The sequence below is a fragment of the Tilletiaria anomala genome (assembly GCF_000711695.1).
Source record: "Tilletiaria anomala UBC 951 chromosome Unknown K437scaffold_173, whole genome shotgun sequence".
NCBI classification, from domain to species: Eukaryota; Fungi; Basidiomycota; class Exobasidiomycetes; order Georgefischeriales; family Tilletiariaceae; genus Tilletiaria; species Tilletiaria anomala.
Genome location: NW_013546849.1, coordinates 1 through 22,524, shown reverse-complemented (window position 1 = coordinate 22,524; position 22,524 = coordinate 1). Strand labels below are relative to the sequence as shown.

Here is a 22,524-nt window from a genome sequence, read left to right as displayed (position 1 = left end):
TGTTGCTGTTGCTGTTGCTGTTGCTGTTGCTGTTGCTGTTGCTGTTGTTGGTGTTGCTGTTGCTGCGGCGGCGGCTGTGACTGTGCTGCTTGCTGAACTTGCACCTGCTGCTGCAAACGAGCTTGTTGCTGCTGATATGCGAGCTGCGCGACGCGCTGCTGTTCATAGTACAGTCTGATGGTCTGCTGATCTCGTTCAGCCTTGAGATTGCTGAGTTGCTGCGGTGTGGCCACAGGGCCGCCTTTGATCTGAGCATGCGTCTCATGCGAACTCAAATTGATCTTGCGCGTCATCTGCGTGCTCGGTTTGGGTGCTGCGTCTCGCTTCCTTGCACTCTTCCGCATGAGTTCGACCAAACTAAAACGGCGAAGCTTCTTGCGACTGCCTTCAAATTTGGCACTGACACGCTTATTGATGCGCTCCCGCTTTGCGATGAGCGTATTTCCGGGCGGAATGCTCGTGCCATCCTCGCCGCCGACGATCTCTAGCGGCAGCTGCGTCTGTGGTGTAATGGAAGTGCCCTCACGCGCTGCCTGTTGAATGCGCTTGTACCTGTCGTATATGTCCCATGGAACGCGGCGGTCCGTCGGCACTGCAAGCCTGGTGGCGTTGAACAGGTCTGCGACAAGCGACCAGTTGCAGCTATACTCTTTGGCGAGCATGACAATGTAACTGTCCTCTTCTGGAGACCAGATGAATTGGGCAGCTCGCACCTCCGGGTTGGCTGGACCAGCCGGTGCATGTGCGTCGGGATTGAGCGCACTTCCATCCTTGACGCGGTGCGACTTCTTTGCGAACAAGACTGAGCCTGGCTGCAACAGTGCATCGAGCAAATCTGGTGATACACCCTTATAAGGATCCGAAAGTTGGGCTGCCAAGAACCATGGCGCGTCTTCGCGCCATTGACCTTGCTCGCGGTTCTCCGAAGGGCGCAGAGTGCTAACGAGCAGAGGTTTAGAATCAAGGAGTCGCGTGACATGAGTCAGGCGTGGAGTCTGCTGGAATGAGCCTTCGTCGACGCGTCGGTCATGCTTGCCATCTTGTGGCAGCGTCGGCCCAGTGAACAGTGGAAGCTCAGGGAAGAGTGAAGAGACACCCACATTTGTGGGATCCAAAATGCTTTCCACTTCGGCCTCGCTGATATTGAGCGCAGCAGCCAGATTTTGGGGGCATACGGATTCAAGCAACGCTGTGGGCGAGATGACAGTCGATACGACGTCCATCGAGAAGATGGGAGCACGCAGAGTGTTGACCACCGAGCTGGGTAGAGCTTCGCGGGTGAGAGTTGCATCCTGCGTCTGCGCATCGCTCTTGATCCCTTCTACAGAATCTTTAAAGCAAGACTGCTGCTGATAACTGGAGACAGGCGCAACGCCAGAGAGAGCTGGCATTGGATCTGCGGCTCCACGAGGCTGATTGACCACTTCAATCTTGACTTTTGGAGTGTCGCCCTCTTGCAGTGCACGCTCGACATCATCTGCATCACCATCTGCGTCCACCTCCCCGTCGGCATCCTCCTCTCCTTCAGCATCAACTTCTCCATCCGCATCTGCATCTGCTTCTCCATCAGCATCAGCATCCGCATCGCCTTCCGCATCAGCATCTGGGTCCACAGCGGTATCTGCTTTTGCGTCTTGATTCGCACCTGCAACATCCGCTTCCAAATCTATGTCCATGGCTGGATCTGCGTCCTTTCCAGAGTCGGGTCCTTGGGCGCCGTTAGCTTGCTCTGACGCTGCAGATCCTGTGACGCCGACCACTTCTTTTCCTTGATCTGCGCTCTGCTCCTCGGTACTTTGCTCGGCGCCGCCCGAACCCTTCTTCTGCTGCTGAGGTTCGCGGATTTTGACACAGAGTGCCTGTCTCGCCTGCTTCGATCCAGCCCGGTGCCATGCAAAGACAGCATGTGCCATCTGATGCGCACAAGCGATTTTCCATTTCCTCTCCTCTCTGTAGTCTGTTTGCATCCAGCGCATCTCGTCCAGCACGTAGTCCCAATGCGCCTTCTTGGGCGCCGGCCCACGCTGGCGCTTCGGCTGACGGAACGACCAGTCGCCCGCCTGCTTGAGCTTCTCGATGCGCATCATGGCACGGATGAAGCGCTGCTCCACGTACGCCACCTTCCAGTCCGACGTCATCAAGCATTTATCCGCCTTACCGACCAGACCGGATCCGGGACTGGCGCGTGCACGCACAAACCATCGCCAGAGATCCGTCTGTCCAGTCCCTGCAGGCCCAGCTGCCGCTAATGCCGAGCGACCTGAAAGCTGCGGCGGCTTGCGTTGTCCCCGGTGGTGAATTGCACCACCGCTCACGCCCGTGCCAGTGAAACGACGATGCGGGTCGGGGGGTAAGGGCCGCAGTGAGGAGGCATAGGTGATGGATAGGGGGTTTGGAGCCAGCAGCTTGATTGCCGCTGGGACCTCAACGGGAGGGACATCGCTTCCAGGCAGAACGACAGGTGGCTGAGGAGGAGGAGGAGGATGCACGTGAAATGTTGGGGGCGTCAATTTTGGAGCGTTTTGGGTGGATAGATGGCCTGCCGCAACAGGCTGCAATTGCGACTCTTGTTTCGCTGAAGCTTCGGCAGAGGCCTTTTCCTCCGCTTTAGACGGTATATCTCCTTGCGGCTGTGCATGAGCCTGCGCCTGCGGTTGTGGCTCTTTCTCAGACTGCACCTGCACGTCTGGGTGCGCCTCGCTCGCAGGATTTGACGCCTGTGTGTCCTTGAGCGAGACTGTAATTGCGGTCAACTGTGTTTGCAATGCTCTCTGCGTAGCTGTTCCTACGGTGGTAGACTGCGTCTCCTGTGTCTCTGGAACCGCCTGCGTCATTTGCGCTTCCTGCTTATCCTGTGTCTCTGGCTCCGGCTCGAAGCCGAGGTCCTCCCCGATTTCCAGCAGGTCGTCTGGTATCCGTACACCCAGTGAATCTGAAAACTCTTTCTTCAGCTTCTCTAGCGAGGGTATAGTCCGTGTGGTAATGGACTTCCCATGTCTGTGATGTGAATGTGTTGTTCAGCACAGAGAATACGAGGACCATAGGCATGGGGCTGGACGCACCTATATAGCCCATACTCCTCCGACGCCTTTGCAGCCTCTTCATCACTGCAGATGAATGGGGCACTAGGTAGCACAGTCGGACCACCAGGCCTTGTCGACGCATAGTGATCAACAAGGAAAATGAACTCGCGCAACAGCGACTCGTGTGATGGCGGGCCGTTCTTCACGCGTCTGTTCACACGTAAGGCAAGAGGATATGTGTCAGCACGTGCACACCTTTGTCTCTATTGCAGGGCACCCAAGGATACTGCTGCTCACGATATCTCTGTCTCAAGCTCCGCCCGTTTGCGCTTCTTGACGTTGTCGAGGGTGACCTTACTCGTACTGGCTGCGCCCGTGGAAGCCGTCGCGTCATCGCTGCATGTCGCGGTCGGCATCGTAAACGGACAGCACAAGGGAAGCGCAGAAATCTCTGCAACAGCACGCTTTTAGCCCTGCGCGCTTCGTGCTTTCAAGCTGATGAACAACGTAACGAGCCAGCCGGTTGCAGCATCTACCTGGGTCCTGGCAAAGAAGGCGTCAATGAGTTCTCGTGAGAGTAACTCTCGTGCTCCCTTGGAGATTGGCTTTACAAGCGTTTGGATACAGAGTCGAGTTCACCTACTTTCTACTTTGCCGTGCGGATGTAAGGAAGGCTCCACTTCTATTTTATTCCTCCCATTCATCGACAACGTCTCTTCATTGTTGAGCATGTGTTTCACCGTTCGCAGATAAAGATCGGAAAGCTAAAGTTGGCGAGAACGAAGAAGCTGATTCTTCATTCCCATCCAAAACTATAAGTGCTGGCGACTGGCAAAGATGCAAGGAAAACACGAAGGCCTGGAAGGCCGCAAGGGACAGAAGACCGCAAGGGGCCAGCGGCTTCACACAGTAGTCTCATCGCAATTCGCAATCTCTCCCGAGCCATTATCCTGAAAAGCCAATATATGCCCCAGAACTGGCACGCTTACCTTTGTGCATCGCTTTTCAACTTGTAGGCGACCTTGATGATTCATTCCGCTTGGGCATGTGTTCGCGCTTCGATTCTGGTTCTCCTTATGGCAATTTTGGGCGGACCCGCTGACTTCTGCATTCTAGTGGCCTTCCGTACTCCTCTGCACCTTTGCAAGTATTACTTACAGGGACCTATCACCCTGGACCTGTTAAGCCTTGCGTGCACGATCATGGGCTCGGACGTACCCACGGGCTGACCAAGCTTCCTCAAAAGCAATCTGCAGGAGTTCCACCACGATGCAATGTATTGGCCCAGTATACCCTATGCTACAGAACATGCGAAATTCGATTGTCCAAATGTTGATATGATGATGCTGGAATGCCGGTAATGTTGAATGTCAATGGGGATGCAAAAGATGGTTGGATGGTACGGAGAGCAGGATCTCACCCATGATGACGATGCCAATGAGATGAGAAAAGCCCCGTCTCGCCGTCCACCAAGATGTGCCATTAACGAAGGAAAAAACTTTGATGAGGCTATTCCCGTCCGCATAGATTGCAAACCTAGATGACCTGAGATTGACCTGCGAGATGCTGAAGCTGGGCGTGGAACTCGGATATGGCTCCGTGGAGGGGGTCGTCCGCGTGGACCTTTGTGACCACTGTCATTGAAAAATACGAAACAACGTAAGAACGTACAGGTCAGGAAAACTGCACACCTTGCGCGCGCTCCCGCGGGGTAGAGAGACTCACATTTGGAGATCAGGAACCTGGCCGCTGACAGCGCCGGCTGGCCGCACGCGGCGATGAGCTGCAGCGGCAACTCCCGCAACGACGAGAAAATGTGAACGACCGCCGCTGAGGCGCTCGCAACAAGCTGGCTCTCCTCTGGAATCTTGACGTCGAGGCCCGCGCCTCTGCAAGCGCGCAGCGTATACACGATGAGCGCGGTGTAGCTCTGCAGGAGGTACCTGGCCGTCGCCTCCAGGACGGTGTGGTAGACTTTGAGGCTCAGGAGCGAAGAGCTGCGGTCTGTTGCAGCTGGCGGCTGCCCCTTCTTGGCCTCGGAAACCTCCGACAGGATGTTCGCCAGACGCCTTTCGAGCACGTGCAGGCGTTCTTGCATCTCGTGCACACTTTGTACAGTCGCATTCTTGCGTCGCCGGTCCTGGGGAAGGGGAAAGCATATATAAGTAAACGTCCACACCAAACAAGACGCTCCGCCGCGCCAACTTCCTGCGCAGGTGCTTACCCTCTGCCAGCACACCGTCAGCTCATAACAAAGGAGAATGAACTTGCACGCGATCTGGTAACCGTAGAGGCTGCCCATTCCATCCGGCGAGCCGTGCTGTGACAACAAAGGAGGAGCGTCATCTTCGGCCGCCGCGGGCGGCGTAACATTGCCGATGTCCTCCTCCCTAAAGAAGAGTTGTTCGTCATACAGGAGCGAGTTGAACAGATCGGCGACGAGGAACGCGCAGAAAAGTCGCTTGGATAGCTCGCCGTCGTGCATGGCCGCGCGCTGTTGCTCGGCGCCGGACATGTGCGCGCGGCGGCGCTCCTCCTGCATAAAGAAACCGGGGAGCAGGTGGATGCCCTCGCCCAAACGCGACTTGGCAGCCGAGTCATAACCGAGCGTGGATAAATAGATCTGCAGCAGCGTTGGCAAGAGCGGTAAGCTTCGGGCGTGATTCTATCCACGCACACAAGGCCAAGGCCAAGCAGACGCAGACTCACATAGTCGCAATAGAGCAACGCCAGTTGGAAATGGCACAGGGGTGCGTAGCGGCGTGACTGCAGCAGTTGCGACGTGGCGTGGAGCTTGGCGTGCATGAGCTTGGCCGAGTCCGGCGAGAGGCCGAGAGCGGCGCACGGGACCTGCACGAGGGTATACGCGGCTGCGTAGCCCGGACGCACAACACGCATGTGTGTGAATATATGGCCGCAAATGCGTCAGTCTGAGGTCTGAGAATCGAGCAGCGCGCCGCGAGCGCCCGCGACGGCTGCAAGCACTCACCGAGGCTGAGGGAGAACGCGAACCAGTCCTGGTCGCGCGCGTCTCGTCTGCTCTTGAGGTCGCTGAAAAAAGTGCTGATGCGCACGATTGGAAGCAGCGGGTATAGGTGTGTGCTGTACGCTTGGAAGATCTGCTGGAACCCCGCGCGGCTTCCGATATCGTCGAGGCTCCGGGCGCCAAGTACCGCTCCGGCTAAGTGGAGAGGGAGCAGCGAGGAGGAAGAGGAAGATGGGCCATATGGCTGCTGCCCGTCTGCACCCGTCTCGTCGTGCGCTGCTGCTGCTGTTACCGCGGGCGTTGCACTGTGAGCGACGAGCAAGGTGGAGCGGGGAGACAACGATGTGTCGTGCAGAAAAGCGTGTTCCCTTGCCAGCTGCAACTTTGCCTTCCCGTCGCCGTCGCCAGCGCGTGCGCCGCGGCCGTCGTCGGGTGCATTCTCGCCAAAGTGCGACGGAGCTATGGGGCTGAACCACGTGGGGTACATTGGGCCCGCGGCGCCGGCGCTTCCACCACCACGCCCCGCGACGCCGGTTGCGTCGTCTGCGCGCTCCTGCGTGATGTGGCTCGCAGTGACGTGGGGCGGATACGCTCCAAAGACTGGGTGCGTCCCACCGCCGCCACAGTCGTCGCTGCCGCCCATGGCCATCCCTTGCGACTGCTGTTGCTGCTGCTGGAGATAGTGGTAATGTACGGGCATAGAAGCGCTGAGCGTCTCAGTGGACACCATGCCCATGTGGCCGCCATGCATGGTGTGCGCGTCCGAGCTGTTGGAGAGCAGCGACAACGTCGACTGGGCCGGGTGCGGCGTCGCGCCGCTGGACGAGGCGGCAGGGCCCGGGACGCTCCCGATGCCGCTCCCCCCACTTCCGCCAAGTACCCCGCTTCTGGCACCACCATCGCCGGCCTCGCCCCCGTCCCCGTCCCCGCCCCCCCTTCCAGCAGTCCAGGAGTGGTGCTGCGCGTCGAGCTGGAGTCCTTCAAAATGTGACGCGGCGGACACGAGGGGCGCCGAGAGCGGGTGGCCGTCGGGCTGATGATAATCGACATCGTCATCGTCAGCGCCGCTGCTGCTGCCACTGGGCTCTAATTGCGCGGGCGCCGAGCCTTGCGCGGCCCACAGGTACGGTGGGCTGAAGTGCGTGTGGTGCTGCTGCTCTCGCTCGCTGCGCTGGAAGGATAGCTCGCTGCGCCGCCGCCGACGCCATGCATGAGCGCAGTCATGCCTCCATTGAAACCGGTAACCCCTGCTGTTCCACCGACGCCAGAGCCGACGCCCGTACCGAGCCAGTCCTGCGGCGTTTCGAGCCCGCTGCTAGCGTTGGACTTTGAGTGGGAGGTCCAGCTGATGCCGGCATCAACGCTGCTGCCGGAGCTGAAGCTGCTGATGCTGCTGCCGATGCTCAGCAGACTCGCCGCCGGGCTGTGGCTACCTGGTGCGCCACCGGCGGGGGTGAACTGTGGGTCAAAGCCACCACCATAGGAGCTGCTGGTGTGCGTGCTGGAGCCGACGCTGCGGATGCTGCTGGCACTGCGCGAGCTGGCGGCGCTTGATGAAAGCGACGCACTGAAGCCCGCCAGGCCAGCGGGGCCGCCACCCAGCGCACCGCTACCGCGGTCGGAGCGGCGGTGCGAGGAGGAGCGCGGTGGAGGCGCCGGCGCACCGCCGGATGGGCTCGCGCGCCGCAAAGATACCGCTGACGGCGACGTTGACGAGGAGAAGGAGGCCGTGCGCCGCTGCCGGGGGCCGGGCCGCTTTGGAATATATTCGTACAGACAGGCGCAGTCCTGCGTGCGGCAGAGCTGGCACCTGTTTGGAGGGAGCAAAAAAAGAGCAAGGCCATCGACAGCGATCAGCAGCGGGACTTGTAGCCCGTTGCAAGCGCTTTCGGACGACTCACCGCTGATCGGCCGCTGTCGGGTCCATCTGGCGCTTGCACCTGACCTTGCGCGCCCTGCAAACATCGCAGCTGGGCGGAAGCTTCCTGGTGATCGGCACGCCCGTGTTGTCGACCAGCGGCCGAAGGCCGCCGGCGACCTTCGGGTCGGGGACAAAGGCATGCGGTTGCGCTCGCGAGGCTGGCGCCGCGACGGACACGGTGGGCGGTGGAGGATGCTGCGGCTGCGGTTGGCTCCAACTGGCACCGTCGACAGCAGTCATGTCAGTGCTCGACCCGAACCGCTGTGCAGAGGAAGAGGAGTTGGGTCTGCCACTGTCCTGTGCGGCGTCGCTGATGAAGGCTTCGGGGTCGTTTGACGCATAGCTAGCGTGGAAGGCGCTAGGGGGAAGCTTGGCCGCCGGCTCCACACCGGCTGGACTGGTGCTTAGTGGGGATGCATGCATGCTATTGCTGCCCCCTGTAAAGGGGGGGAGGAAATGAGGATGCTGGGGAGGAGGAGGGTGTTGTTGAAGGGAAGTTGAGGCGACGGGCTGTGACCGGGAGTCTGCTGTTTGGTCTGGTTGGTTCCCCCATGCGGAAAAGTGCCAGTTGTTGTCGATGGCCGGAGGGCCATCTGAGCCTGGGCGTGCCATCTTGCTATGCTGCTGCTGCTATATGTACCCGCCGAGCTCTGACTGTGGGACGCATACGGAACCCTTTGAAGTGGATGAGATCGTGTTCGGATGGAAAAGCGGGTGAGCGAGCGATTATGAGCTGGCGGGCTGGGTGGGGTGTTGCTCAGACTGGGATGCGCACGATCGACCAAGGCCGGCGTCCCAAGACCTCGACGCCAATCGCCCGCCAAGTCTGTTCGCTGGGAGCGCTTGAAAGGGGGAGAGGCCAGCCCGGAATCCAGATGGAGGCCCCAATGAGAGAGGGTTATGGTGGTGAGGCGACGCGAGGCGAGGTGAGACTTGTGGAATGGGTGGGGTGGGGATTGCTGGGAGAGTGGTGGCGATGAAGTAGATGCTCTCGGCAGGAGGACACTCTTCTTCCATAACCCATCCCATCCCATCTCATATTTCTCGCCCAGTAGCTCACTTCCCCTCAGTTTAGCTCTCTACCGTATGTTGGCGTAGACTGGCTGGCTGATGATCAGCACTCGTGACGCGGTCATGACAGACGCACTCCGCCAGTATACATGCATACGTATACCTATATACATACATACATGTACGCTCTATCGCACCTTGATTCTCTAGGAAGGAAAAGAACAAGCTGAGTGTCTAACCCTGGAGGCTATGTATGTAACTCCGTTACAGATGCAGCACTATTCCCTTATTGGCTTTGCACTACGCGCATTGCAGCAGGGCAGCATTGGCGCGCCAACACCAAAAAAGAAAGCCCCAAATGAAAGGAGGGCAATTTAGGTTTCCTTTGAAAAGAAAGAAATCGACTTTGACGCGCGGAGCGGGGCTGCCGAGATACCCCCATTCCAATCCAATCAATTGCCTTGCAGTCCAGAAAACGTTCTTATCATGTTCCAGTCTATGAACTGCTCCCTCTTCCTCTCTGCAACGATTCCCTCCGAGCTTCCTTCTTTTCCATCACAGACCAAGGGCCAAATGAGCCCACAGACTACTTGTATACAAGTATGAGTATATACTCCCCAACCTGACCTGAACTGGCTAGGCTCCATACAGTGTAACCGGAGCGTATGTACGTACGCCCAGCCAATATTGCTTTAGGGAGTTGGGAGCGCATATAGACAGACGACTGTCTCTTCCGTTGCGAGCTTCTATATCGATTGGACCTAGCTCTCTGTGGTCGTCGTCGTCGGCTCGGGTAGTCGGGGGATTGATACTCACTCACTCATGATCAGCCTCTCGAATCTTTCGCAACCTCGCATCCATCTCCCCTCTGCTAAGAGCGCCCAAAGAGACTCGTGAGGAACGATGGATTGGGCATGCAACCTCCCGCCTCGCGGCGCTCTGCGCGGCCCACGAGTGAGGTTACATGTATCATCAAGAATGTCAAGAATACAGCTGGGTCGATTTGTTTTCTGCATTTTGCTTGGCTTGGATCGATGTACCATACATACATGCAATTTCTGCCTTTGCCAACCCGGCGAAGCTGTCGCAACACTGGAGAATTGCGCGAGATCGCGCGCATGACTCTGTCGCCAAAAGAAAAGGCCACTTCCTGAATGCATGCATCTGCTTCTTCGATGATGAGAATGATAGGGGTTGGATGCGTTGCTGCATCTGCCTTCCAGTAAATACATAGAAATAGGGAATGATCGCCGGCGACCTGCGTCCACAGAAACGCCGCCAGACATTCTCTGCATCCAGGCTCTCAATAAAACGGAAAGCGGGGAGTCCGAAGACCGCTGCATACCTACGAATGCATGTATTTATTTATGTATATATCTATGTATGTATACGTGTATGTATGCGTGTATGTATGTCATGCGTGTACACACAGCCCGCCTCACGCTTGGCCGTCCCTGGCCATGCCAGCGGCGACAGCCTTGTACAGCTTGCTATCATGGCTGCGGTGCCGTGTGCGCCAGCCGTCGCGGCCGTAGCGGACACGCATGTAAGCGCGCTGAAGCGCCTTGAGCGCGCGGATCGTCGGGCGGATCGCCCACGACTCGAACGCGAACGACACGCCCGTGTTAAGCAGCACGACGCCAAACAGCAACCAGTGGAACGAAGGCGGGAACGTGACTAGGCCCAGCAGGTCGAACACATAGCCTGACGTCGAGAAGAGGCAGTACAGGGAGAAAGCGGTCAATGCCGTCAGCGAGATGACCAGCATCGCTGCCATGCAGGGATAATGGAGCGAGTGTCAGCAACGCTTGCGGAAAAAACGACGCGAAAGTGGGCTTATGCTCACGATTGGTGTACATCGGCTTGCGGTACGGCGCTCCGACGCTGAACACAGCCGCGACGAGGATGTACTGGAACGATGACACGAAGAACAGCGCTGAGTTCTCCGGGTTCACCACGTTCAGCTCGTCCGGGTCAATCGGCGCGGGCATGTACCATGGCTGCTTGCGCACGTAGTAGAACACGAACAGCTGTGCGACAGAGCAGATAAGCACCTGCCCGACCATGGACACGAGCACCTTCTTGGACACTAGGTTCGCCGTCGGCCGCTTCGGGTGAATCTGCGGGAACGGAAGCGTCCGCGCCATCGCCACCGCGACGGGGAGGATGATGAATAGGTCGATGTACAGGAACTGGAAATCACCCAGGCTGCTCGCAAAGCTGTAGAGGATCGTGATGCTGGTGAACTGGATCAGCGAGTATAGCGCCATGTACTTGAAGCAGCTGAACGACGTCACCAGCGCCGCGCGCCCTTCCTTGATCACTTCGATCACGCACGATATGTCCGGCGAGCGTGACGTGAACGGCGCAGCGACCGAAGCCTCGGCCTCAGAGAGCGATATGCCAATGTCCGCCGCCTTGAGCGCGCCGCAATCGTTCGCGCCGTCCCCGCACATGCCAACCGTGTAGCCGAGCGCCTGCAGCCGCTCGATTAGTTCGTGCTTCTCGTCCGGCGACATTCTCGCGAAGATCGTGCCCTTGATCAGCATCCGCCGCAGCGTGTCGATTGGCGCAAAGTCGACCATCCACCGGAAAACCTCGCCGGTTAACGCCAGCTGGTAGTCCTGCAGCTCGAACTCCTCAAAGTCATAAACGTGCGGATCCACCACAATCGGCTTCAGAGAGTGCGAGTCCAGATTGATCCGCTCGTCGTCAACGCTGAACCACTCCAGCGTGGAGCGGGCGTCCTTGGCGTTGCCTTCCAGAAAGTTGGGAATGAACACTTGAGCCGATTGTCCCACCATGCCGCACTCCCTAGCGACACTGATCGCAGTTCGTGGGTTATCACCAGTGACCATCTTGCAGATGATACTCGCTTCGCGCAGGGCCTCGATCGCCGGCGGCGTACCCTCCTTGATCTTGTTTTCGAAGATGATCAGCCCGAGAAACCTGAGCCCGCTCTCGGCTTGCTCTCTCCTCAGACGCTGAGCCTTGATCCAGCTCATGCGGGGCATACTCTTCCCGGCACATGCAATGACGCGGTAACCATGCTTCGTGTAGTATGCCAGCAAGTCGTCATAGTCGGCTGGGAAGGACTCAGGAATGCAAATGTCGGTCATCACCTCGGGTGCACCCTTGACAAAGACCTCCATAGACTCGGATTTGAGGCGCTTGACTACGACACTCATTCTTCGGAGATGTGAAACGAATTCAAACGTTCGCAAAACCCCCACTACACAGAACATGAGGAGATCGGTCAGTTATGATATATAGAATGTCGCAAACGCGCCCACTCACGCTCCAGAAAGTGCGCATGTTTGCCAGGCTTCATTGCGTCTTCGATTTCGAAGGCCTGGCCACCAGGCGGCCGGACGACCGTCTGGACGAGCGCAGGGGGTCGGTCGGTCAGTCGGCTCTTGCCATCCTTGGCTGTTCCGGTCTTTGTGGTGGCCTTGGCCATTCGGTCCTTGCCCTCATCCAGCGTCCAGCCGGTGTACTCGAACATCTTGACATCGAGCGGGTCTCCGATCACCTCGCCATCGACAACCTTGAGGCTGTGGCACGTCGCAAGTGCATACAAAAGCGGCAATTTCCGGGCATCCGTGTCTTCCTTGGGGGCACCTGTGTTGACTGGCATCTCTTCGACCGTCTCATGTAATTCAGAGAAACGCTTTCCACGCAAATCGATTGTGCGCGTTCCCAAGACGTCGAGACCATCCGCAGTGAGCGTACCAGTCTTGTCGAAGCAGAAGACGTTGACTTTGCCACCAATGTTGACCCTGTTCGGTGAGATGCAGAAGATGCCATTCTTACGCAGGCGCTGGATGGCAAATGCAGTGCCGACACTCATTGTCGCTGGGAGAGCAGGTGGAACGACGACGGTGATAAGGTCGAGCGCACGCACTACAATGGTGTGCCACGCGATCCCGATTTGAACAAAGTTGGCCGCGCTCACGAGAAAGCCTATACAGGCGATGCCAGCGAGAAAGCCAATAAACCGGAAAGAGTCGCGGTAGAATTTGAAGCCCATGGGTTTGGGGAAGAGCATGCTGCGGATGAGTGCGCCCTTCGTGGTGTCAAAGCCCGTACGCACAACCATCGCTTTCGCCCCAGACTCGCTTGTGTCAGGCACAAGTCCGTTGGTGCCGCGGATACGGATGATGCGGGTGCCACCAAATAGGAAATGTTTGGCTAGGTCCGCACTGATCTCGCTGCCGGGCCTATGCAAGCTGGCCATCATGGAATCTGTGATAGGTACCTTCGAAACTGGGACACTTTCTCCGGTGAGCATGCCTGTAAGTGGAAGAACAGAGCCAAAGTCAGCGGCAGCACCGACGCAGGTCTCGAAGTGCGTGCCCCACACTTACTTTCATTGACGATCGCGTCGCCGGTGAGAAGCACGCTGTCCGCAGGAAAGAGGAGCAGTCCTGATTCTGCAACGTCATAGACGTCTCCCGGGACAAGCTGGCTACTGTCGCAAGCCATCCATTGTCCCTCCCTGAGTACGCGTACTGCGCACGAGAATCTGCTCATCTCCCGCATGCGCTGAATCGTGGACATCGTCTCGAGTAGCGTCGTCAGGATGGAGACAATGGAGATGAGCGCGATGCAGAATGCGTAGTAGTAATAGTTGTCGAAACTCCATAGGACGATGCTGACAATTTGGAACATGTAGAAAGGATGCAGGACCTCATCCACGAGGAGGGTCCAGGACGACTTTGCGGCGATGTCGATGACGTTCGCGCCGAAAAGCGTCTTGCGATCCTTCTCTCCGTCCCAGGGAACACCCAAGGAGACGGCAGAGACGGAGGTCCATGTCGGGTCCCGCCAATCCTTGATCATTCTGAACCGGCCTGTCGGAGGGTGGAGCGCAAAGCGCGTGTAGCGGTATTCCAGATACGAAAGTTCCATAAGTTGTTCAGCTTCGACGCCAGAAAGTGCATTGATGTGATGCTCGAGTGCGCCAGCTTCGCTGCCTGTATTCATTGGAAGCCCTGCACCAGCCTTGCCTTTGCGCAAGCTGCTAGCCGCCGATACGTTCTTGCTGGTCACTTGGCTGTGCAAGGCGACATGCGCCTGGTACTCTGCCTGCGTCGAGGCGGGGTCTTTGCTCGTGCAATGCGGAAAGACGGCCGCGAGTGGCCTGGCGAACGGCACCGTCTCGATCTTGGCCTCGAATAAGTCGCCCCACTGGTTCTCCACGACGACAAAATCCGCATCGATTGCGAACTCCGCTTCCTTGCACAGCCACTTGAGACGTAGGCGCGGCAGCCATCGCATGACGAGGTAGACGATGCCAAGTGTGAGGATGCATAAGGTGATGTACGCGAGCCGACGGGACGTGATGATTCGATATCCAGTGAAGCGGATCAGCGTATCTTCCTCGGCGAGGTAGACCTGCTGACGGCTGCAAGATGACTTATCGAGATACGCCAAATTCTCCCTCGCCCGTGCCGCTTCCTCATCCGCCTTTGCCTGCAGTAGTGGATCGGCAGCATATGCTTCGACATCCGCTTCGCCCACACTTCGACCAAGCCCACGGATGCCACTTGTACCTCCTCCAAATCCACTGAAGCCGCCAGCTGCATTGGCATTTTCTTCAAGCGCCTGCTCTGCGAGATCGTCCTCGGGTAGGTGTTCGATCGTGTACCGGCTGTCTCCGAAGACAGGGTCGACTGCGCCACTCAGTGTCCCAAAAGCAGACGGCAGCAGGCCTCCGTCGCGCGTATCACCATCATCCGAGGATGACGCGGATCGCACCCCAAGGTCGTCGTCTTCGTCATCATCCATGGTGAGCCCGTAGCCGTCCGAGTCCGAGTCTGAGTAGCGTTCTCCCGAGTCGCGTTCATCGTTTCCGCTCCGGGCTGAGCGTCTTGAGGTTGGAGAGAGGTTGGAAGAAATGCTGGTTCTCCTTCCGAAGCTCGGCATCTCGCCGCCGTCCTGCTCATCTGCATTGTCGTGCCCGCTACCCCGAAGGCTGGAGATGATGGAGCCTAGGATGCCTTTAGACTGCGTGTGCGAGCCGTGGTGGAACTCGTCGCGCGGTTCTACACGCCGCTTGCGCCCGAAGCCCATGGACATACCACCTGCAGATCGGTTTGACCGGTTGCTCGTGAAGCTACTCGTGCGGACTCGCCTCAAAGATGACGGGCCTGCATGTTCGTTGTCCCCTGCATCGCCCGGCTCGAAATTGTCCACCATTCCGTCGCTTGCACCAATAGACACTGCCTGCGAATTGACCGAGTCTATGGATGTCTTCCGGGCTCTCCCGCTGGCACCCCGATGGGCTGATGGAGACCTCGAAAATTCGCGCGAGATGCGGCGCCGCGCTAATGAGGAAGATGCGCGGGCCGAGAGTTCGGGGCGTGCGTAGGTGCGACGCATGCTGAAAAGGGGTCGGAAGCAACCATTGAATGAGTTCCCATTATCTGAGAACGACAATCGTGCACTCACGAGCTCATGCTGCTAGGAATCGCTCCGGCACTTGGCCCATCGAAAATGCTTCCTCCGCCATCGTAGCTGCCGACCTGACTGTCGCGACGTTTCTTTCCCATAATACTGATACCAGCACTATCGTCGTCTTCGCATCCGCCATCTTGAAAGTAGTCCGAGGGGACAGAGGGCTCGTCGTCGGCGGGTGTGCCAGTCCCCTTTGGCGCAGCACCCGACCTTATCCACGCGACGGCCTCTGCTGCTTCTTTGTCGTCAAAGTAGGGCGATGATGGCATAACTTCGTCGCAGGTGGCCTCTGGTGCTTGGGGCTCATCAGATGCTTGGGCATGGTCCTGCTCAGCGTCAGAAAGAGGATCCTCCGTAACTACCTGCGAATCTGACCGCTTGCGCGACGCCCATGCAAACGGTGCCTGGTAGCGGTCTTCAGCAACGGCGTGGTGCTGTTTTTGGGCGTCCCGGGAGGAAGACATTGTGTCCTAGAGATCACCCGTGACGGTGGCTGAGTGCACCTTCTGAAGGCCTTTGGACCTCCCTGAGAGATATTGCTGATGACGACCTATACAGCTTTCGGAGAAGACGTTGCAGATATCGTCGATCAGATTAGGTCAGGTCGGTGTCGCCCTCGGTCCATCCTGGGGCGCGGGATGAAGATGTGCGCACGTAGTGCCAGTTGTGAACATGGGCCTCGATTGGAGTTGCTAGCGATGCCCATCATCAGCTGACGGCGATCTGACGATGATCGGCGAAAGGAAACAGACGCCAGCAGCGTGGGACGACAACACACAGAGAACGCATCACATGGGACAGCATTGAGACAGAAAAGGGAGGGCATAGTAGGCAGGCCATTTTCTTTTTATTTGGTTAGGGGGTTTGAGTTGCACTTGGCTCAAGTAGGGTTGTTTCCCTTGCTGGCTGCTTGTTGATTACTGCATACCCCACGCATGACGCGTGACGCGTGGCTCTCAATTCTTGAATTTACACTTCTTTCTTTTCCAGTGACGAACATAGGCATACTACGTAAGATATGTACGGAGCACAACTGCACATAAGTACATGTAACGTTGAACACGATACCGTGCGCAACAGCAGGCGACCTTAGCTTACTGAAGTCTCTCCTGGGAAAATACACGAATGGATTCATCTTGCAAAACAGCAGATGTCCATGGTCTACTGAAGGCTTGCAAGGTGTACAGATTGATGAAAATGAAGGAAACTTGTGAAAGTTAAATTGGTGGTGTGTGGTGAGTGACTATGTTCTGATAGCGGAACGGTTCGTTGATCTGCCTCGCAGCTCCGCCCATGTATCCCCACAAATGCACAACGCCTACCGGGAATGGTCGGGAAGCAATGTGCAAGAAACCTAAATTCAGCTGTCAAAACTCAAAAGTACATGCATATACACATGCATACTTACATGCCTACATACTCAAGATTATCCAATTTTCGTGTTTTTATGTGTGGTACAAACCTGTCAGATCTCAAACCCGGGTATAACCCACGAATGGAGCCATAGCCGCTCGCCACGTGACTGGCCTTTACATGCCCTCACTCAAAATATACTGGCCTATAGCCTCTGAATTCAGCATACTCGCCTGTGCAAAGCTAACAGGCTACAGGTGCAGTTAGGGTTGCGGAAGCCGTAGGAACCGGGAAGTGATGATCGTCTGGAATTTGAAAGTGTCTCATTTAAAGAAGAGCCGACGAGGAAATGCAATGGTGTGAACTGTGTTTCTTCAACAGTTCACGCATGAATGCGGGAGATATTGACGCTGGCGCGCTGAATACCCCGATAGCTGATAAGAAAGAATATGTATGCTTGCTTGCTGGTCCCATTTCCAATCACGCCTTTGGCTTCAAAGTTTTGCCTAGTAAGCGGGAAGTTTTCTTCAATGAACGGTCGGTGCATTTTCGTTGTCTACCCTTCTTTGGCCTTCTCCTGTACCTGACCCGGGGATCGAGATTCATATCACAACACCCGATTGGGTTTACGCCTAACGCGCTCATGGGTCACCGATGACCCGGGTGTCTTGTAGTTGTTGGCGACGCTAGCGCCTGTGACAGCTCTGTCACATCAGCTCACTATCGAGGGCCTCTGGCTGCCCCTAGAGGCCATGGTTCCTTCTGCCCCCTTTGCGGGGGTTCCAAGATGATAAATCTGCCCAGTTGGTTTCAGACTTTGTTGTCGATGTGGTCGGGTTGATTCAGGTTTGCCTGAATAGGACTCAGCCAGTGGTGGCACGGCGACCTCTCGTCGCCTTCGAGTCTCGACAACTCCTCACCATCACCCTGCCACTGCCAAGCCACGACCTGCCACGGAATACACATAGTACGGTACCTTAGTCAAATGAGTAACTGGCTCTGCCCTTACACTTTGATTTTGAAGCGCTGCTCACTGCTGGTACCCCAGGCGAGCTATGTGCATCCTGCGACATCCGCACCATACATCATGTTACACTCGACATAGTATTATGTGTGCCACATACACCTGTATACGATACGTATCGGACGATGAGCAGAAGTCATGCGTTCATCTTGCATGGTATTGCGGGGCAGTTTAGGGCCTTCGCTTGACTGGCCTTTCGAGGCAGGCTCACCTATGCTGAAGCATACAATTGTGATGATCCGCCCCCGCCCCTAGGGCCCAAGGCAAGCCAGGGCAGACCCACTACCTAGGCTGACGCGCCAACGCCTGGACGCAGGTTGATGTGCTGACGCTGATAGCCTCGACACTGCCTCAACGGCGGTGACCGCGTATGATAGACCGAGGATAGAAAGCCTGGGATATATTAAGCACACATACACATGCAACGTATGTGGTGGATGCACAGGTATGGGAACAGGGGAAGAGGGCAGGTAACCTGCAGATCGAAGAGGAGTGCCGAGTGCGTTTAATTGTTCCAAACATGGAATGAGGACGGTTAACACTATAGGCAATACCCCTTCGGGAATTTCGGCGTCAGCGGTTTTGATTGGCGCTAGTCTATGCAGATGCAGCCTGTATGTTCTTGGCTGCTCTGGTCCATCGTCCACATTAAAGCCGTGCTCAGTCTGGGCAGGAACATGTGCTAGTGCAGATAATAGTATGTGCGCAGCAGTGGGGCACTCATCGTGACCCGCCCCACCTCCCCCACAGCCAAGCGCCTCTCGCTACCGGAGGGCATAGCACTCGGCATGCCCGGCGCCGAGCAGCTTGGTTTCAAGGCGCTACCGGCTAAATACATCCACATCGGATTCCATGGAATCAACAAAAGAAATAGGATGGGGAGAGAAAGCGGGAGAGCCGAGAGGGAGAGATAGCACGACCGTGCGGTGCACCATGAGCTCATGGGTGGTGTATTTTAGTCCGTTTGCTTACTTGCGCTGCAGCCTTTCATCTACTCTCCCTGGTTCTCCGCTCCTCCTTCTTCTTCGCTAACCATTACACGGAAACCCTTCGCCATCAGCGGTAAACGCATTGGTAGTTTTAACATCACTCGCTGGAGTCGACATTCAAGGTGCAATGACCAAGTGGAGTGGAAAGGCCTCTTCGACGACCCGATCGACGCATCGTTCGTCAGTCCATTGCCACAGCCGCAGCACCAGGCGTGCAGCAACGTCCGGGATGGCGACCAAAACTGCGGCTTGCAACAGCCCGTGCGGCAAGGGTCAGGGCAGTGACCAAATGTCAGTCAGAGCTGTTTGCGGCTAGACTAGATCTCCCGGGCGCTAGTGTACTGATCTTGGCTGTTTTGTTTGTTCGCGCCTCTCCTGCACGCCACACACCGCTCACAGGCTGCATCTCTGCATGCGTGATTACTGCTTGCAGCGTGGCTTCAAAGAAGCAGCTCGGGCAATCTGCAGGGAGGCTGGTGTGCCAGCAGGGTGCTCCTTTACAGCAACTGCGCGGAATATGGGCATCTCTGTCCGGGACAACGAGCCAGCCTATGCGTCGCATGGAGCTCTTTACGAGGCATGGTCTGCCTTTTGGGACGTCTTCACCACGCAAAACAATGACTTGACAGCGTTTGAACACGTTGCAAGCTGGCGCCATAGCGCCAATGCAAACGTAAGCGACTCGGCGCAGCCGTCGCCGAACGAGGCACAGCGTAAGGAGTGTCACGCGGGTTCTCAGAACGTAAGGGACAGTGAAACTGCCGTTGCAGCCACTGTTGAGTTGTTACACAGCGATTTGAATGTGCAGCGTCAACGTCAGCGCCAACGCCAACGCCAGGCTGGCAAGCTGGCGACTACCCAGCTTGCACCGATAACACTTCTGCTGCCGCCTCAAACTGCGCAGCAGGTATCGCCACCGGCTGCGCATCCTGTATTCACGCGAATGGAACATCAACCAGGTCCACGATTCCCGGCGTCGCAGCCCGAGGCGCCACGGCAACAACAATTGCATCCGCCTGCTCCCCGCTCGAATGGTCACACTCGAAAGCGCAAGGAAGATTATTCTCCTGACCCTTCGACGATCCCCTACGGTAGTGACGAGAGTAGCAACTCCGATTGTCAAGGCTCTGGCAAGGCTCATTCGTCACTCGCTTGTCCACTTGTTGCAGCTCCATCGGTGCATGCGCAGCCGCACCTGCAGCCTCGCATGGAAAACGAACCGGAATGGGACGGAAGCGGAATACAGGAATCTTGGCAAAAGCAACAATCGACGGAGATGTCAGACCTGGAGAGATTGGCAAGCCCACAGGTTGATGCCGTATTCAATCAGAAAGCTGCACGACAGAGTCCTCAGCAGGTCGTCCCCACCTGTTTGACTTTGATTTCAGACTTCCAACACCCTCAAACTTTGCACTCGCAGCCTCAATCGCACCAGTATGCACGACTCCAAAGCCCACCACACACTCGGCCGCTCGATCAGCACAGATCTTCACGTGGACCTGACCCGTTTCACACTTTGACACAGCAACAGCATCGCGAATTTCAACGGCAGTACCATGACCGTGATCCGTGTACAATGAACAACGAACACGACCGTAGCAATCAAGGACATCCGTTCATCAATGACTCGCAGGACCAGCAGAATCACCAGCAGAGTCAGCATCAGGACCAGACGAAGCACTCAGGCTCGGCAGGTCCCGTGGTCAACAATGCGCTCGCGTTGCGCAACAGCAGGTCACTTGTTGCGCATTGCATGCAGCAGCTGCAAATGGGAGACCGCAATGTGGGCAGCTTGACGACGGAAGAGAAGGTTGGTCAACGTTGCCAGCTAGGTGTGTTTCCCTTCCTCGAGACCGAATGCTGATCATCTTGCGACTTCCTTGCCCTGCTCGGTGATGACTTCTGGCGCTAGGCTGCTCTGCTTGAGCGTATCCGCCGCGTACAGTTCGCCCAGCTTGACCCTTCGCATTGTCTTGCGAATGTACACGTTGCAACGCTGGCTGCCACGAGCGAGCAGGTCCGCGTTACATCCGCCGCCTCATCGTCCATGCCACACGGTCAGCTCGCTAACGCACCAGCTGCTGCGCCGCCATTGTCGGATCGGCCCGCTCGCTCGCACTCTGGACAGGACAACACAGTGGCTGTGATCGACGCGTCAGCTCCTGCAGAGCTCCGAGGCTCAACATGCAAGCGCCAGAAGATCGGCCGCCCTTGTGGCAAAGCTCCTCCTGCACTTGCACTTGCTGCTTCCACGACCAGCGAGCAAGGAAAGGGCTCCAGAAGGATCAAGGCCTCTGCGTCTATGACCAGAAGGAGACGCAGTCTCCCTGCGTTGAGTCCTTGCAATGGATCGACTGCGACTTCGACATCAGCGTCAGCCTCGGTCTCGACTGCAGGGACCAGCCCAACTGCGTCGGTGGCTCTGGTGCAGGCCAGTCCGGCTCCCTGCGTTGCGCCTACTCATCGATACGCGTCTCCGCAGTACCTCATGCCAGATGACGGCTTCTCGTCTGTGCAGCTCAGCCGTAACGGGGGTGGTTGCGGCGGCGGTGGCGAAAGGGCACGGACGGAGGGTTGCGAGGGCGATGATTCTCGCCTTGTTCTCCCCAATGCTATTACGCATGCGATGGAGTTCGACGGTGCACTGAGCACCAACGGCATCGCCGACAGCGGTACCCTCGACGATACGGACGCAAGCTTCGCCTTTACCTACGGCTTCGACTCCCTCAGCGATGAGGCGGATCCAATGGCCAATCTGAATGCCACTCAACTTGCCAGTGGCTACAACATTCTTCTGGACAGAGTTTGGGCACGCAGTGAGGCGACAGTGTTTGGTCGCCAAGGCCCTTGCGGGTTCGAACGCGGGGCGGACAGTTTGGGAATGATCTCGGGATAAAAAAAATTGTATAGGGTTCAGGGTAGGATCCGAACGGTATTGGGCGGGTTGTAACAGGATTGCTTGGGGGCTACGGGTTTCAACATTTAGAACAGCAGTACATAGGTGCTGCGCTCGGATATCGATATTGTCTTGATGCGCAGAGCAATGGGCTGCCTTGAAAGGACTTGCCAGTATCAGCCTGGCTTCAGCAGCATGATCGGTGGGCATTTCAATGTCATATCTATCGTGAAGTGCGATCTTCCGTCATCAATCATTATGAATGGAACACGGCTGCGAGGGCTACGGTGCATCAGATCGAACAGAATGGAGCAAGCAAGTATCAGTCACTCTGCGGTAGTGAAAGTCAATTTTAGGATACCTCCGCCATCTTGATGATTGAAAATTGGGCATGATACATGAGAGATCAGGACATCAGCAAGAGTACGATACGCCTTAATAGAGCCGAGCGCATGAAGAATAAGACCGTCAATCCATGACAAGAGATGCCAGAATCAGCCGCCACGGAGGGCCTGGTCAGTGCGGCCTCGAGGTGCGTGGAAATCGTTTCCGGATTATAAGGCAATGTTTTGCGTCTTGTGCAAGAATGCCACTTGTCAGGAATAGTGGAACGATTTATCTGCCAAGGCTAAGATGCCTCAGTGGACAATAAACGCATCATGTCGCGAGGATACGTGAACGCTTTCCGTAACCTAAAGTTTTGCGTCCTCTTGCGGTGAGCATCGCATCGCAACCCGAGGTACTACAGCGCAATCCATCGCATCAAACTCTCTCACCCATCCTCGTCAACATGACGCTGCAACTCGAAGTCTCTCTCTGGTGAGTGGTCAATAGGGTGCGTTCGTTGAGCTGTGTGGGTGGG

At 56.8% G+C, this 22,524-nt stretch overlaps 5 protein-coding genes across 5 annotated transcripts; 2 read left to right on the top strand and 3 right to left on the bottom strand.

The window, feature by feature from the left end:
* K437DRAFT_260160 (uncharacterized protein) lies at positions 1-3,562 on the bottom strand (the record flags this gene model as incomplete). Its single annotated transcript, XM_013384563.1, has 3 exons — positions 3,321-3,562; positions 3,063-3,233; positions 1-2,997 (listed from the first exon to the last, which is right to left on the bottom strand). Coding segments are annotated over exons 1-3 (3,287 nt in total), but the record flags the coding sequence as incomplete, so codon positions are not given.
* A 203-nt stretch (positions 3,563-3,765) lies between these two features.
* K437DRAFT_260159 (uncharacterized protein) lies at positions 3,766-4,318 on the top strand. Its single transcript, XM_013384562.1, has one exon. It carries the CDS (start codon positions 4,049-4,051, stop codon positions 4,250-4,252), a length of 204 nt encoding a protein of 67 aa, XP_013240016.1. The 5' UTR covers positions 3,766-4,048; the 3' UTR covers positions 4,253-4,318.
* Positions 4,288-6,756, bottom strand: K437DRAFT_260158 (uncharacterized protein). Its single transcript, XM_013384561.1, has 5 exons — positions 6,013-6,756; positions 5,733-5,893; positions 5,248-5,646; positions 4,749-5,163; positions 4,288-4,657 (listed from the first exon to the last, which is right to left on the bottom strand). The coding sequence occupies exons 1-5, from the start codon at positions 6,743-6,745 to the stop codon at positions 4,560-4,562; spliced, it is 1,806 nt and encodes a 601-aa protein (XP_013240015.1). The 5' UTR covers positions 6,746-6,756; the 3' UTR covers positions 4,288-4,559.
* A 3,544-nt stretch (positions 6,757-10,300) lies between these two features.
* Positions 10,301-16,192, bottom strand: K437DRAFT_276836 (uncharacterized protein). Its single transcript, XM_013384560.1, has 5 exons — positions 15,395-16,192; positions 13,309-15,326; positions 12,239-13,234; positions 10,788-12,173; positions 10,301-10,711 (listed from the first exon to the last, which is right to left on the bottom strand). Exons 1-5 carry the CDS (start codon positions 15,862-15,864, stop codon positions 10,380-10,382), a joined length of 5,202 nt encoding a protein of 1,733 aa, XP_013240014.1. The 5' UTR covers positions 15,865-16,192; the 3' UTR covers positions 10,301-10,379.
* A 2,508-nt stretch (positions 16,193-18,700) lies between these two features.
* K437DRAFT_57151 (uncharacterized protein) lies at positions 18,701-21,900 on the top strand. Its single transcript, XM_013384559.1, has 3 exons — positions 18,701-19,057; positions 19,166-20,576; positions 20,679-21,900. Exons 1-3 carry the CDS (start codon positions 18,894-18,896, stop codon positions 21,660-21,662), a joined length of 2,559 nt encoding a protein of 852 aa, XP_013240013.1. The 5' UTR covers positions 18,701-18,893; the 3' UTR covers positions 21,663-21,900.
* Positions 21,901-22,524: the final 624 nt, after the last annotated feature.

What these genes read in the sequence shown, in the direction of transcription:
- K437DRAFT_260159 (XM_013384562.1), top strand. Translation starts at nt 4,049, where the DNA reads ATGATTCATTCCGCTTGGGCATGTGTTCGCGCTTCGATTCTGGTTCTC.
- K437DRAFT_260158 (XM_013384561.1), bottom strand. Translation starts at nt 6,745, where the DNA reads ATGGGCATGGTGTCCACTGAGACGCTCAGCGCTTCTATGCCCGTACAT. An exon ending in CGTTGCTCTATTGCGACTAT is followed by an intron (nt 5,647 to 5,732) that starts GTGAGTCTGCGT and finishes ACGCTGCTGCAG; the next exon opens with ATCTATTTATCCACGCTCGG. An exon ending in CAGGTTCCTGATCTCCAAAT is followed by an intron (nt 4,658 to 4,748) that starts GTGAGTCTCTCT and finishes TTTCAATGACAG; the next exon opens with TGGTCACAAAGGTCCACGCG.
- K437DRAFT_57151 (XM_013384559.1), top strand. Translation starts at nt 18,894, where the DNA reads ATGACCAAGTGGAGTGGAAAGGCCTCTTCGACGACCCGATCGACGCAT. An exon ending in GGTCAGGGCAGTGACCAAAT is followed by an intron (nt 19,058 to 19,165) that starts GTCAGTCAGAGC and finishes CACCGCTCACAG; the next exon opens with GCTGCATCTCTGCATGCGTG. An exon ending in GCTTGACGACGGAAGAGAAG is followed by an intron (nt 20,577 to 20,678) that starts GTTGGTCAACGT and finishes TTCTGGCGCTAG; the next exon opens with GCTGCTCTGCTTGAGCGTAT.
- K437DRAFT_276836 (XM_013384560.1), bottom strand. Translation starts at nt 15,864, where the DNA reads ATGTCTTCCTCCCGGGACGCCCAAAAACAGCACCACGCCGTTGCTGAA. An exon ending in ATTCCTAGCAGCATGAGCTC is followed by an intron (nt 15,327 to 15,394) that starts GTGAGTGCACGA and finishes ACCCCTTTTCAG; the next exon opens with CATGCGTCGCACCTACGCAC. An exon ending in CAAGCCGATGTACACCAATC is followed by an intron (nt 10,712 to 10,787) that starts GTGAGCATAAGC and finishes CCTGCATGGCAG; the next exon opens with CGATGCTGGTCATCTCGCTG.